Source organism: Theobroma cacao, chromosome 6 (assembly GCF_000208745.1).
Source record: "Theobroma cacao cultivar B97-61/B2 chromosome 6, Criollo_cocoa_genome_V2, whole genome shotgun sequence".
In the NCBI taxonomy this organism is placed as follows: Eukaryota; Viridiplantae; Streptophyta; class Magnoliopsida; order Malvales; family Malvaceae; genus Theobroma; species Theobroma cacao.
Window position 1 is genome coordinate 3,739,403 of NC_030855.1, and position 13,933 is coordinate 3,753,335.

General features: G+C 31.5%; 2 protein-coding genes across 2 annotated transcripts; both read right to left on the reverse strand.

Annotated features, from left to right (window-relative positions):
• Window positions 978–2,643, reverse strand: LOC18595415 (probable CCR4-associated factor 1 homolog 6). Its single transcript, XM_007023341.2, has 2 exons — window positions 2,215–2,643; window positions 978–2,072 (listed from the first exon to the last, which is right to left on the reverse strand). Exon 2 carries the CDS (start codon window positions 1,933–1,935, stop codon window positions 1,111–1,113), a length of 825 nt encoding a protein of 274 aa, XP_007023403.2. The 5' UTR covers window positions 1,936–2,072; window positions 2,215–2,643; the 3' UTR covers window positions 978–1,110.
• LOC18595416 (probable CCR4-associated factor 1 homolog 7) lies at window positions 8,783–10,278 on the reverse strand. Its single transcript, XM_007023344.2, has 2 exons — window positions 10,019–10,278; window positions 8,783–9,876 (listed from the first exon to the last, which is right to left on the reverse strand). Exon 2 carries the CDS (start codon window positions 9,735–9,737, stop codon window positions 8,916–8,918), a length of 822 nt encoding a protein of 273 aa, XP_007023406.2. The 5' UTR covers window positions 9,738–9,876; window positions 10,019–10,278; the 3' UTR covers window positions 8,783–8,915.

The following is a 13,933-nucleotide window of genomic DNA, read 5'->3' on the forward strand; positions in this document are numbered from 1 at the left end:
TTGATACAAGGACAACCAATACATCATGAGCATTATCAAAAAGTATAAGAAACGTGACTATGGAGTTTGCATTACATAAGAACATTAAAATCATCATGATCAGTAGTATCATCCTCAGATAAATATTTGTCTAATTTTGTTTTTTTTGCGCTCTCTGTCACTTTCCATTCAATATCTCTTATACGTAGAAAATTTTTTTCTTTTTCCTTATTGGGTTTTGATTGCCACTTTCCTGACTGGTTTTTCTCTCCAAATTACTCATCAATGAAGCTTTCCTTAGGAGAATACATTCTTTCAAAGAAAAACTCAACAAAATCAATTTTTAAAAAAAAATTAAGAATCAAGACGATGTACAACACCAAATTCAATTTTTCCACATTCTTTTGGTCCTTGTTAAATTTGTCTTTCATTATATTTGTCATAACCTGTAAATCAACATCAAAGTTTTCTTGTCATTCTTTCTTTCAAAGTGCAATACGCCTCGCAAACACAATCAAGAAAAGTATTACAAATTATGTAAAAACCCAAATCTTTACTAACAAATCAATTGTTGCGAGAAAAGAAAAATTCTCCTAACATTTGCCCAATCATTTTCGTTGGGTACCCCATCTCTCCCATCAATAGCTCAATATTGTAACCACTATCGGCCACATCAAAGGGTGCAAAAGCCTTTTCAAATTTTGGAGCAGCATTGAATTCCATCTGGTACCAACATCCAAACACAATAAACTCTTTGAATCTAATTCTAGACAATATGATAGATACAAAAACAGGGCAATTAAGACAAGGATCATAACATTCTAACACTTACAAGAAATGGACGTCTACCATTAAATATAACCATCAAGATTATATTCCGTCATTTTCCCAATTTGCTATCACACAATTTATGAACGTAAATGCACCACTTGACACTTGATAGATACATGGAACATAAAGCTTTTTAACGCAGTAACAGCAAGAACAAAGAGAACAGCAAGCAAAAGAAAATATTCATAAATTACGAAAATTGTTGCCAATAGTGTACATTGAAGTGTGGGTATGAGGCACACTCGTACAGACAAACAAGCAGTTGTCCAAATCTTTTTTGGTTTTTATTACTTTTCATTTTCAATGAGTACTCTGTCCATTCTCAACACCTAAACCGTACAACACACCGGAATACTTTTCCAACGAGCCACTAAAGAAATTCTCTTTCAATTTCCTGAATGTACAAGATGTGAGCAAACTATCTGAACCCGCTTGATGACAAATCCCAACTCTTTCTACTTCCAACAACTCCGCAAGCTTGTTCAATCCACCGTACAGACTATTGCAGAACTTCATCAAATGCTTGATATCATAGAGAGTAGGAAAGTAAATATTAATCAAACTAAAGAACCCAACTTGTGTATCCGGCAAATTATGGCAAGTCAAGAGCTTAAGCAAGTACCCGAAATCATAACCACTATGGAAAGTAACCCAATGCACACTATCATTCAAAACGATCCCTGAAGACATCAAAAGCTCACCAAACCTCATTGCATCAATACCCTTCTCATTGTTTTTCTTGAAATCAATCCCACTTTGCCTCAAAAGCTCAATAGAATCATTAGCAAACACATCCTCATTCACATTAAACTCTCGGAAATTGAATTGCCAGATGCAATACTTATCAGTTCCACAAGTAGGCAAGTTTCCTTCCTCATCGGAAAATGTAAGACCCAATTGAATCAACTTTAACATATCGACATTGTCCTTCAAAGTTTGGTAGTTGTAGTCACAGATGTACTTAAAATTGCCCAGGGGACGCAACACAACGCCTGGAAACTCAGTATCCATGGCAACGTAGGGGTAGTCATCAACTATTTCACGAATCAAAGCGAATTCTTCTTCAAGGTTATCGTTCCAGACCTCACGGATTTGGATTGAATCGCTCTTTGGCAACAAAGACATCACTTGAAAAACCAACAAAAAAAACTAATTTCTATTTCAACCAATAACAACCCAAGAAGACAAAGATTCCTAAATTACCACGAAACCCCCAAACAGGGAATCAATTTGCAAAACACCCAGATTGAATTTCACCAGATCTGCAAGAAATTACAATAAATTTAAGGCTATAGATCCTACAAACCAAATAAAAGCCAGCTTCACCCAGAAATGAATTTCGAATAATTAAACGATAAATTAAATAGATGATTATATAGATGGAGAAATGAAGAAGGAACTGACCTTTTGAAGTGAAAAGGGGAAGGATTTTTCAGAGAAACAGATTAAATAAGGCAGATTCTAGACAGAAAGATCTAGAAAATTTCTGAAAGGTCCTTCCTTTCTCTCTGTAAGGTTTCGGGGTTTGGAGTATTATCGGAGGCCCTAGACTGGGGTTTGATTTTTCCTTTTTTCTTTAAGAACTGGTCGTTGACTTGCTGTGGTTATCGTTTTAAGGTTTTTTTTTTTGTTTATCTGTACTGTTTGTTTCCTGGGAAAAGGAGAGGCTTCACGTTTCTGTTATTTTATATATATAGTGGAGTGAGAAGGGGAATGGTCTGGAGCCTATAGCCTTTCCCTTTGCTCACCTCCTTATGAACAGAAAGGAGAGAAATCTAAAACAAATGCAGATTTTTCAGGTAAATTGCAGATTCCATTTTCCAGACATTTAGGACACCTAGTTATTCTATTTTTCTGAAAACAAATTTATTACTAAATACTTTTTTTTAAAAGGTTCATTTGTTTTTATTACCTAGTATGTTTTTTTTTAAATATATATATATAATAGGTGTTCATGAGTCGAGTTTAGTTGATTTTTCGTTTTTAAAATTTAGACTTGAAAGTTTATCAGATTTGCATATCAATTATTGTTGTAAAATAATAAAACTATAGGCTAACATTTTAATATCTTTAAATTAATTTAAAATAGAATTAAACAAAAATATAATATTTATTATAAAAATTTAATTCATTTAGTTTGACTTTGAATTTAAAAAATTATATTCCAATTCGACTCAAAATGTGTCAAATTTGCAAATTATAATGAATAACTCGATCAATTAATTACCTCACGAAAAGAGCTTAAAATTTTATATTAAAAGTAATCACTTATGTTATCCTCAAGTTTTACTTATATGTGCAACATAAATTATTTATATAATTACATCCATTAAAAACACAAATCAAATAAATTAACAAAGATAAAAAGTTCAAAAAAATTTTAAAATATTTTAAAAAATTCAAATAAACTCTTTTTTTATTACATTTAATCAAATACTTTTCATTTTATTTTAATTTAATTAATCTTTAGTCGTAAAGACATATTTGATTCCAAATAAAAGTATAAGAAATTAGTTAACTCGAAATAAAAATATAAAAACTTATTTAATTCAAAATAAAAATATAGAGTTTTATTAAACGTAATAAGAGAATATGAGTTTATTTGAATTTTTCTGAATAGTTTAAGGATTTTTTTTGGATATTATACTTAAAAATATAAAATAACATAAATTCCACAACAATAAAATGTACATTCATAATTAAAAACATCATAAATTCCCCAAGAAAAAAAAAATTACATATCCATACTCATACCAACATCAATTCCAAAAGAACAAAAATAATTGTACACATCCATAACATATTCATACAAGTTAGAAGTTGCACAATCATAAATTCCACAACATGGATCCGTGTTTCGATGATTTCGAATCCATCAATTGTTAAAAATCTCATATCAACATCTCCCTAAGATGTTGAAAGAGAAAAATTATAATTAGTAGAAATTAATGTATTATGATAATCTATATATATAAATGAAAATATGGATGATATTTAGTAATAACATTACACGAAGATAGGAACAATAACCTTTTTTTTTTCCTACTCAAGTATAAGGTCCAAGTGCTTGCACAAGCTTGAGAGTCTAAAAATTTTTATGCACATCACGCAGACATCTACTAGTATTAAAATCGAATTCCGAAACAATTATTGATACGAAACTGTTAATACATCAAAAGTAATATTAGGAAGTATAAGAAACCTATAACTATTGATTTTCCGCCGTATGAGAATATCAAAGTTATCATGGTCAACAGTCAAGTGCTTGCACAAGCTTAAGAGTCTAAGAATTTTTATACACATCAAGCAGACATCTACTAGTATTAAAACCGAATTTCGAAACAATTATTGATACGAAACTGTCAATACATCAAAAGTAATATTATGAAGTATAAGAAACCTATAATTATTGACTTTTCGCTGTATGTGAACATCAAAGTTATCATGGTCAACAGCTAAGTGCTTGCACGAGCTTAAGAGTCTAAGAATTTTTATACACATCAAGCAGACATCTACTAGTATTAAAACCGAATTTCGAAACAATTATTGATACGAAACTGTCAATACATCAAAAGTAATATTGGGAAGTATAAGAAACCTATAACTATTGATTTTTCGCCGTATGAGAACATCAAAGTTATCATGATCAACAGCCTCATCCTTAGATAAATATTTATCCATTGACCCTTTCCATCTTATACCTTTTATACACTAAAAAAAAAGAAACCTTTCCTATTGGGCTATGATTCCCACTTTCACAAGTGGCTTATCTCATTTGACTTTCTCCACTGCTTTCACCAACAAGCGGAAATTGAGGTTGTAACATTTTTTTTTTATATAAACAATTGATTGTTACATTCTTTAAAAGCAAAACTCAACGAAACTAAATTTTTTGCTTAAAATCAAGAAAGAAGCAATATATAATACTAAATTCATTTTTTTCATAAATCTCTCAATACTTGTAAAATTTTCTTCCAATCTATTTGTCGTATCTCATAAATCAACATCAAAATTTTCTTGCCTTTCTTTCAAAATGCAATACACCTCATAAATACAATCAAGAAAAGTATTACAAGTTACGTAAAAAGAACTTGAAATCTTTGCAGTCAAATCATAAAATTGTTCCAGAAAAAGAAAAATTCTCTTAACATTTGTTACATAATTGTTCTATACTTGTTTTTATTTGCCAAACAATACTTAGAAAAATAATAAAATGTTAACCAAAATCAAGTATCTATAGTTAGTAGTCCCTTTAATGATATTTTATATTTGTCACAAATTTATTTTTATCTATTATTTATATAAATAAATACTATCTTGATAATAAATACTATCTTTATAACAAATTTGAAGCTAGTTTTGGTTAGCAAGGAGATAGAGCTTATCTCAATAAATTCTTTTGAGGTTTTTCTTTTTTTATTTTTTCTTAAATGTTGTGAAAAATTCTAACATAATGCTTAGAGGAGTCTCTTAATTATTTAAGAAAATTTAAATAATTTCTTTTTTGCATTTAATCAGTCCATTATACTTTTAATTTAAATAAAATAAATCTTAACAGTTGATTAATTGTAATAAATTAAAATATCACTTGTCATTTTATACTTACGTAATACTGAAAATAAAAATATCACATAACCATGCTATCATGTCATATCATCTTTTATTATATTATATTAACATGTTATGTTAACTTTATTTGACATAAATGATAAATAATATTTTGACGAATAATAATTAATTAACTATTAGTTATAAAGATTTATTTACCTTTAAATAAAAATACAAAAATTTAATAAATATAATAAAATGATGAAAATTTATTCGAATTTTCTTAAATAGTTCTAAAAGTTTTTAAAGTATTATGTCATACTTTTATTATTATTTTTTTAAACATCTCATAACAAGTATTAAAATAATAATTTTCAGTTATTACAAAAAAATAAATTAATTGGTTAGCAATCGAACATCTGATTAAGTATGGTCAATTTCCGTTAACGTTCCAATCCGAGGGTCAGTCGATTCCAGTTGCTCCCACATGATCTTTGCTAGGTTAGTTTCGGAGCACTGCTCCCAACCGAAACCGACCGATGCTCCCTCAGCTCCATGCGATTCTCGTCCTATAAGCCAAAATCCAGGTGAATAACTAAAAGAAAAAAAATGGTAACATGAATCAGTTTCTTCTCCAAGTCAGAAAAAGATATCCAAAATACCCATTTAATTATTCTATGAACCTAACAAGAACAATGCAGTAATAAATAAAAATGCAAGTAAAATTTTAATCTGCTTTGACCTTGAAGAGCTCAAGCAGCAAGCAGATAAAGTTGTTTGCAACCATGGAAAGGCCTTATGCTTCTCTAACTCCCATAAACTGAGTAGACAAACCTGGGTTCAAATAAGTGAATAACCCATCCTTACCACATTGACTATTTGTTGTACTCACCATTCTAAATGCCTGGAGGAAATAGGATAGACAGGCCTATTTGTGACATAATATCCCAATAGACATCAGAAAGAAGGGCCTAGGCATGCACATTGGCCAACACAGAGGTAATTAACATAATATCCACGCAGCAAACGAAACTAGCATCTAATAATAATCAACAATAATTACCAACACAAAGCCAATTAGCCTACCAGAATCCCATTTTCTTCCAGTCGAATAATCCTCAAGGCATTGCCAGACTACAGTCCGCATGTAGGGTAACTCTTCTTTTTAATTTTTGATATTTTGGACTATCATCAGCAAGGCACATGGAAGCAGCTGCCAATCACTTAAAGCAATTCCATACAACTTGCTAAATGTTGACAACCACCAAATTAGCAGAAACAGCAATACATGTTGGGTCAATCATGTGTTTGACAGAAAAAGCAGGCTACTAATAATGCATTTCAACAGCCTAACAGCCTAACATGATAAGCAACAGCTCTTCAGTTGGCATATGCCTCATAGCACATACATATTGCTAACAGGACACATTATATGAATGCAGCTTTAACAAACCCGCACATGCTGGACACAGGCTAGACATCTGCTAGTTTCAAAAGAATTTCTGGGCAATCAACAGAGCACATAAATACTGAAACCATGCTTCAACAAAGACAAGAATCTGACTATGAAGGGCTGAGCCTATTTACGTTTATATTTAAATCATTATTCTTACTAGCATATCCACTCTCATCAAACTTGTTTCCATGCAATTTCCATAAATCATAGTCAAACTAATTAGAGTGGCAGGCATGAGATATACCAATAAGAACATGACAGAGAGACTGCAGAGGCACATGCCATAAATATAACTAAGGATAACATTCTATGATACATACCAGCACTATAAAACCAAGTCTAGCCACTTAAGTTTCCTAATTTCTTAAATTTTGCAGCCAGTCAAGAAATTTTGTCATAACCCCCTTTGTTGCTCAGATCTGTGCAATGTTGGGGCATTTCACGAAAGGCAAGAAGAGTGCCTCAAGGTCCTCAACAGAATGGTCCATCTTATAATATATTAAAACTCAAAAGTATCCCAGGCATTAAGCTAGTATTAGAAAAGTAGAAAGCTGCAATGGTAAAAGCAAATAAAAAAATGAAAAATGATGTTTCCTTAATGGAGTTAGAAATAACTAAATACCATCAAATAAGGGGAACCTGAATCAATGATAAATAACTCAGGAACTAGCTTACTCAAGACACAAAAAATACACAGCGCTAAGGGATGTCGAACCTTCCTTGTTGCTAGATGATATACAGATACAGAGATTCATAGCTACAGGAAGGAAGGGCTTTGTAAACAATCCATGCTCGTTGACAACAATGTTTCTCATCCTATCATCCTCTGCATGATGAATAAACGAACATCTAAATATGAATTGCTCTAGATGATAACAAGGGTTAAGAAAAGGCAGAGAAAGTTGAACTTGGCAGAGAAAGTTGAACTTGAGGCAAAGGGCTTGTTTGAAGGATGAAAGTAAATTTTCTAAACAGAATTTAAAGCAGCTTTATAAACTTACAAGAGAAGGACAATGACAAAGATCATAATATATATTAAAATTGCACAGATTGTATGAAATCCTCAACCAGAAACTCAATGTGCTAAACCTTGTATTTGCATACTCAATGCATTAATAACAGACTAAAAGCGTCAGGTAAACAGTATTCTTTATATGACACCTCTTCAAATGATTAACAAACCATTACTTAGGTCCTGAATTTCCCTTCATGTAATATCAGAAGAAAAAAAATGATCTCTGAAGAAAAGTCACCAAGCTAGGAAAAGGCAAATTACCTAACAAATAAACATTGAAGCCGATTTCAGGTGAGATCCATTTCTTCAAATGGCAACTCCCAAACAATATTTATTCCTTGAGAAGAGATAACCTAGATAATGGATCTTACCTCACACATTGAAGAAATCATAGAGCAGCTATTCCTATACAGAGAAACCTTAAATTTAGATCAAATTTCATTACCATCCAGAAGTCTGAAACTAGAACAGAAATGTTAAAAAGAAAGAACTTGATGGTGAAAAGATTACTTTTAAACTCAGTCCGAATGAAGAGAGAGAGAGAGAGAGAGATTAACAGAAGAGGGCGAGGGGGGGGGGGGGGGGTGGAGAGGGACAATATAGGAAGTAATCTAATTCCACACCATATGATTGATACAAAAACAGGGCATTTAAGAAAAAAAAATGATAACATTTAAACACTTACTAGAAATGGACGTCTACCATTAAATAGCCTAAAAAGTAATGCATTATTTTAAGTTTGTGCAGTAACATTTCAGAAGCTGCTCCTAGATGGTGATGGTGTAAATGTTGTGTACATTCATGATTAGAAATATAAACATCAAGATAATGTTCCATCATTTTCCCAATTTGCTATCACATAATATATGAACATAAATATGCCACTTGACACTTGACAGATACATGAAACATAATATTTCATAGTGCTGTAACAGCAAGAACAAAGAGAACAATAAGCATAAGAAAATATTCATAAATTACGAAAATTGTTGCCAACAGTTTACATTGAAGTGTGGGTATGAGGCACACTTTTACAGACAAACAAAGAGTTATCCAAATCTTTTTTGTTATTATTACTTTTCATTTTCAATTACTCTGTCCATTCTCAACACCTAAACCATACAACACACCAGAATACTTTTCCAAAGAGCCACTAAAGAAATTCTCTTTCAATTTCCTGAATGTACAAGATGTGAGCAAACTATCCGAACCTGCTTGATGACAAATCCCAACTCTTTCTACTTCCAACAACTCTGCAAGCTTGTTCAATCCACCGTACAGACTGTTGCTAAACTTCATCAAATGCTTGATATCATAAAGGGTAGGAAAGTAAATATTGATCAAACTAAAGAACCCAGCTTGTGTATCCGGCAAATTCTGACAAGTCAAGAGCTTAAGCAAGTACCCGAAATCATAACCACTATGGAAAGTAACCCAATGCACACTGTCATTCAAAACGATCCCAGAAGACATCAAAAGCTCACCAAACCTCATTGCATCAATACCCTTCTCATTGTTTTTCTTGAAATCAATCCCACTTTGCCTCAAAAGCTCAATAGAATCATTAGCAAACACATCCTCATTGACATTAAACTCGCAGAAATTGAATTGCCAAATGCAATACTTGTCAGTTCCACATGTAGGCAAGTTTCCTTCCTCGTCGGAAAACGTAAGACCCAATTGAATCAACTTTAACATATCGACATTGTCTTTCAAAGTTTGGTAGTGATAATCATAGCTGTTCTTGAAATTGCCCAACGGACGCAACACAACGCCTGGAAACTCGGTGTCCATGGCAACGTAGGGGTAGTCATCAACTATTTCACGAATCAAAGCGAATTCTTCCTCAAGGTTATCGTTCCAGACCTCACGGATTTGGATTGAATCGCCCTTCGGCAGCAAAGACATCACTTGAAAAACCAAAAAAAAAAAAAAACCTAATTTCTTTTTCAACCAATAACAACCCAAGAAAAAGATTCCTAGATTACCACGAAAACCCCAAACAAGGAATCAATTTGCAAAACACCCAGATTGAATTTCACCAGATCTGCAAGAAATTACAATAAATTTAAGGCTATAAATCCTCCAAACCAAATAAACGCCAGCTTCACCCAGAAATGAATTTCCAAGAACTAAACGATAAATTAAATAAATGATTATATAGATGAAGAAATGAAGAAGGAACTTACCTTAAAGAAGTGGAAAAATGGATGGTTTTTTTGAGAGAAATAAATAAACAAGGCAGATTCTAGAGAGAGAAAGATCAAGAAAATTTCTGAAAGGTACTTCCTTTCTCTCTGTAGGGTTTCCTGTTTGCAGTATGATTGGAGGCCCTAAAATGGGTTTTTCCTTTTTCTTAAGAACTGGTCGTTGACTTGTCGTGGTTACTGCTTTATGGTTTCTTCCTTTTTATCTGTTTTGTTTGTTTCTCGGGAAAAAGAGAGGTTTCACTGTTCTGTTTCTCCAACGAGTTTATATCCGATACAGTAACACTGTATAACTTGTATATACATTATAGAAGTAATTTTAAAATTTTTAATATCAATAAAATTTCGTATCACATGATACCTCTTCTTCTTTATGTAACTTCAATTAAAACATCTAATTTAGGTCATAATTTACATGAGATTTCCAAAATTATTAATTAAAGATAGGTCATGAAATATAAAAGAATTACATAAGGTTGTGCAAAAATGAAATATGAACTCAAAACTCAACACTGCTATTATCAGAATTGCAAATTCATATAGTCACCTTAATAATCTTGCAAAATTTATAACCGGATAATTAAAAAAATAAAATTTCATTTCAAAAAACAATGAAAGAGCTATTGAATTAATTGAGAAAGTGAATACAAAAGAAATTCATATATAAATTGTAGGGCGTATCCATAGAAAATGTTAAATTGATCCAAAAAAGTAGAGTTCTTGTACAATCCATTGAAGCGAAAATTAATAATCTCTCCCTTAGAGTTTGAATTATCTGTGAGCTATTAGGAATCCAAATTTTGACAATTATAATTAAAGAGTTAATAAAAACTATACACTATCAATAAAATCATATTTAAAATTATATATATATATATATATATATATATATATATATATATAATGGAAAGAGATGGGAATGGTATGGAGTCGATTGCCTTTCCCTTGCTTACTTCCTTTTGAACACGAAAAGAAAAATCTAAAATAAACGTAAATTTTTCATATACGAATTTATCAATATTTATTTCAGTTATTACTCCAATTCTTTCAATATTATGATCAATTCCTTTATTAAATTTTCAAAAAATTTATCAATTCATTTATTTTTATTACATAGTATGATCATGAGTCAACTTTAGTAGGTATTTCCTTTTTAAAATTTTTATTATTCAATTAATAAAATAAAATTTTATGTGTTAATATTTTAAAATTAATTTAAGATAAACTTAAATAAAATATATTATTTGTTAAAAAAAATCTAATCCATCCGAATTGATTTTGGATTTAAACAATTATATTCCAACTCAACTCGATGTGCATCAAATTTGCAAATTATGATGAATAACGTGATCCATTAAAGAACTTAAAATTTTATATTAATAATAACCACTTATATTACCAACAAGTTTTACTTATATGCAACATTAATATTCTTTATATACTTACATTTATTAAGAACACAACTTATATCCATAAGTATTTGGTAGTCACGATAAAAGAATTTGATTGCAATTTAATTATGTAAACTTTTTCACAATATCCACGAAAAAATTAAATTTGAAAAAAAAGGAGCTTTAAACGAGTGTAAATTCTATCTCCTTGCTAATCAAAAGTTGCTTCACACTTATAAAAGTTGTTCATTTTTTCTTACTGAATCATGAAATTTCATTAAAAGGAACAAAAAAAAAAATCATTATTACATAAAAAACATGACCAACATTATAAAAATAAGTAAAAACCAACAAACCGAAAATAAAGATAAGAAAGTGGAAACCAGCTCCAACTGGAACTTCACATGAAAAAGCATCCTGCGCATACAAGAAAAAACCAAGTCTGGCCATGGCATGTGCATGATTGAATATCTCTTCTTTTGTGAGAGGATGAGGACCATCATCACTCATCATTACATCATACAACTAATATCATACATTAGGTCAATGGAGCCATACCATGACAGAGAATAGTGACGACAATTCAGAACATGTGACAAGATTTATGAGTTTATTTTACTTTTGAAATGTTCTTGAAAGCTTGACTTAATAACTAAAACATGAAGATAGTTAAAAGATCATCCATTTATCCTTTCATTAAAGTATATGTGCTTCACCTTTTTCCTTTTTCCCTAAAAAACACTGACACATTGTTAAGTGCGACTTAACTCCACTGTCTCATTAAACCAAAACATCGTTTCACTACCGAGCTCTCATGCTATCCCATGATAAATGCGTTATGACATAATGGACGTGTTCTTATCATTAACACGTTCTTTCTTTCGATGATATCCAATAAGCACATTATATATATATATATATATGAGCTTGGCAATTAAAGATGCAAATCAAAATTTCACCGAATTCATTAATCTCTCTAAAAGCTCTCCCTCAACTCTTCCCAAATACTCTCTCTCAACTCTTTCCTATTCTATTCTCCTTCATGCTTCGCCGCCAAGCTTTCACTATCTTTTCCCTAACTTTTATCTCTCACCTCCTGCCATAAAGCACTTGAAACTTCAAGAATTGCCTTAATCTTCCTCTCCGTCGCCTCTAGTGCATCTCACTTTACTTGTTGTAACACTTTCTCTTCCCTTATCAAAGAAACCCATACATCCAAGCATTATAAAACCTAGTATACCTACTTAAGTTTCCTAATTTCTTAATTTTGCAGCCAATCAAGAAATTTTGTCCTAAACCCCTTTGTTGCCCAGGTCTGTGCAAAGTTCAGGCATTTCATGAAAGGCAAGAAGAGTGCCTCAAGGTCCTCAACAGAATGGAGCATCTTAGAATACATAAAAACTCAAAAATATCCCAGGCATTAAGCTTGTACTAGAAAAGTAGAAAGCTGTAATGGTAAAAGCACAAAAAAAAAAAAAAAAAAGTAAAATGGTGAATGGAGTTAGAAATAACTAAAAAGCATCAAATAAGGGGAACCTGAATCAATAATAAATAACTCAGCAACTAGCTTACTCAAGACACAAAGATACACAGCACTCTAACAAGCCAAGGGAAGTAGAACATTCCTTGTTGCTAGATAATATACAGACACAGAGATCAATACATAGATACAGATACAGAGATTGATAAATACAGGGTGGAAGGGCTTTATAAACAATCCATGCTTGTTGACAACAACGTTTCTCATCCTATTATCCTCTGTATAATGAATAAACAAACACCTAAATATGAATTGCTCAAGATGATGCCAAGGGTTAAAAAATGGCAGAGAAATTTGAATTTGAGCCTTCAAAAATCAAGAGTGTGATATCATATGGTACCTAGGTGCCAACATGCTTCTGCGTGCATGTATCTGTATACTATCTAGCAACAGCCTAGTTAATTACTAAAAGGACAAGCTGGAGTGACAAAACCACCTATTTAGGCAATGAGCCTGTTTGGAGGATGAAAGTAAATATTCTAACCACAATTTAAAGCAGCTTTATAAAATTACAAGAGAAGGAAAATGTCAAAGATCATAATATAAGTTAAACATGCATAGATTGTATGAAATCCCCAACCAGAAACTAGATGTGCCAAACCTTGTATTTGCATACTCAATGCATTAATAAGAGACAAAAAGAGTGAGGTAAACAGTATTCTTTATAAGACGCCTCTTCTAATGATGAATAACCATTGCTAAGGTCCTGAATTTTCCCTCATGTCACATCAGAAAAAAAAAATGATCTCTGAAGAAAACTCACCAACCTAGGAAAAAAAAATGATCTCTGAAGAAAACTCACCAACCTAGGAAAAGGCAAATTACCTAACAGATAAGGATTGAGGCAGATTTCAGGTGAGATCCATTTTCCCAAACAGCAACGTCCAAACAATATTTATTCCTTGAGAAGAGATAACCTAGATAATGGATCTTACCTCGTATATTGAAGAAATCATAGAGCAGTAA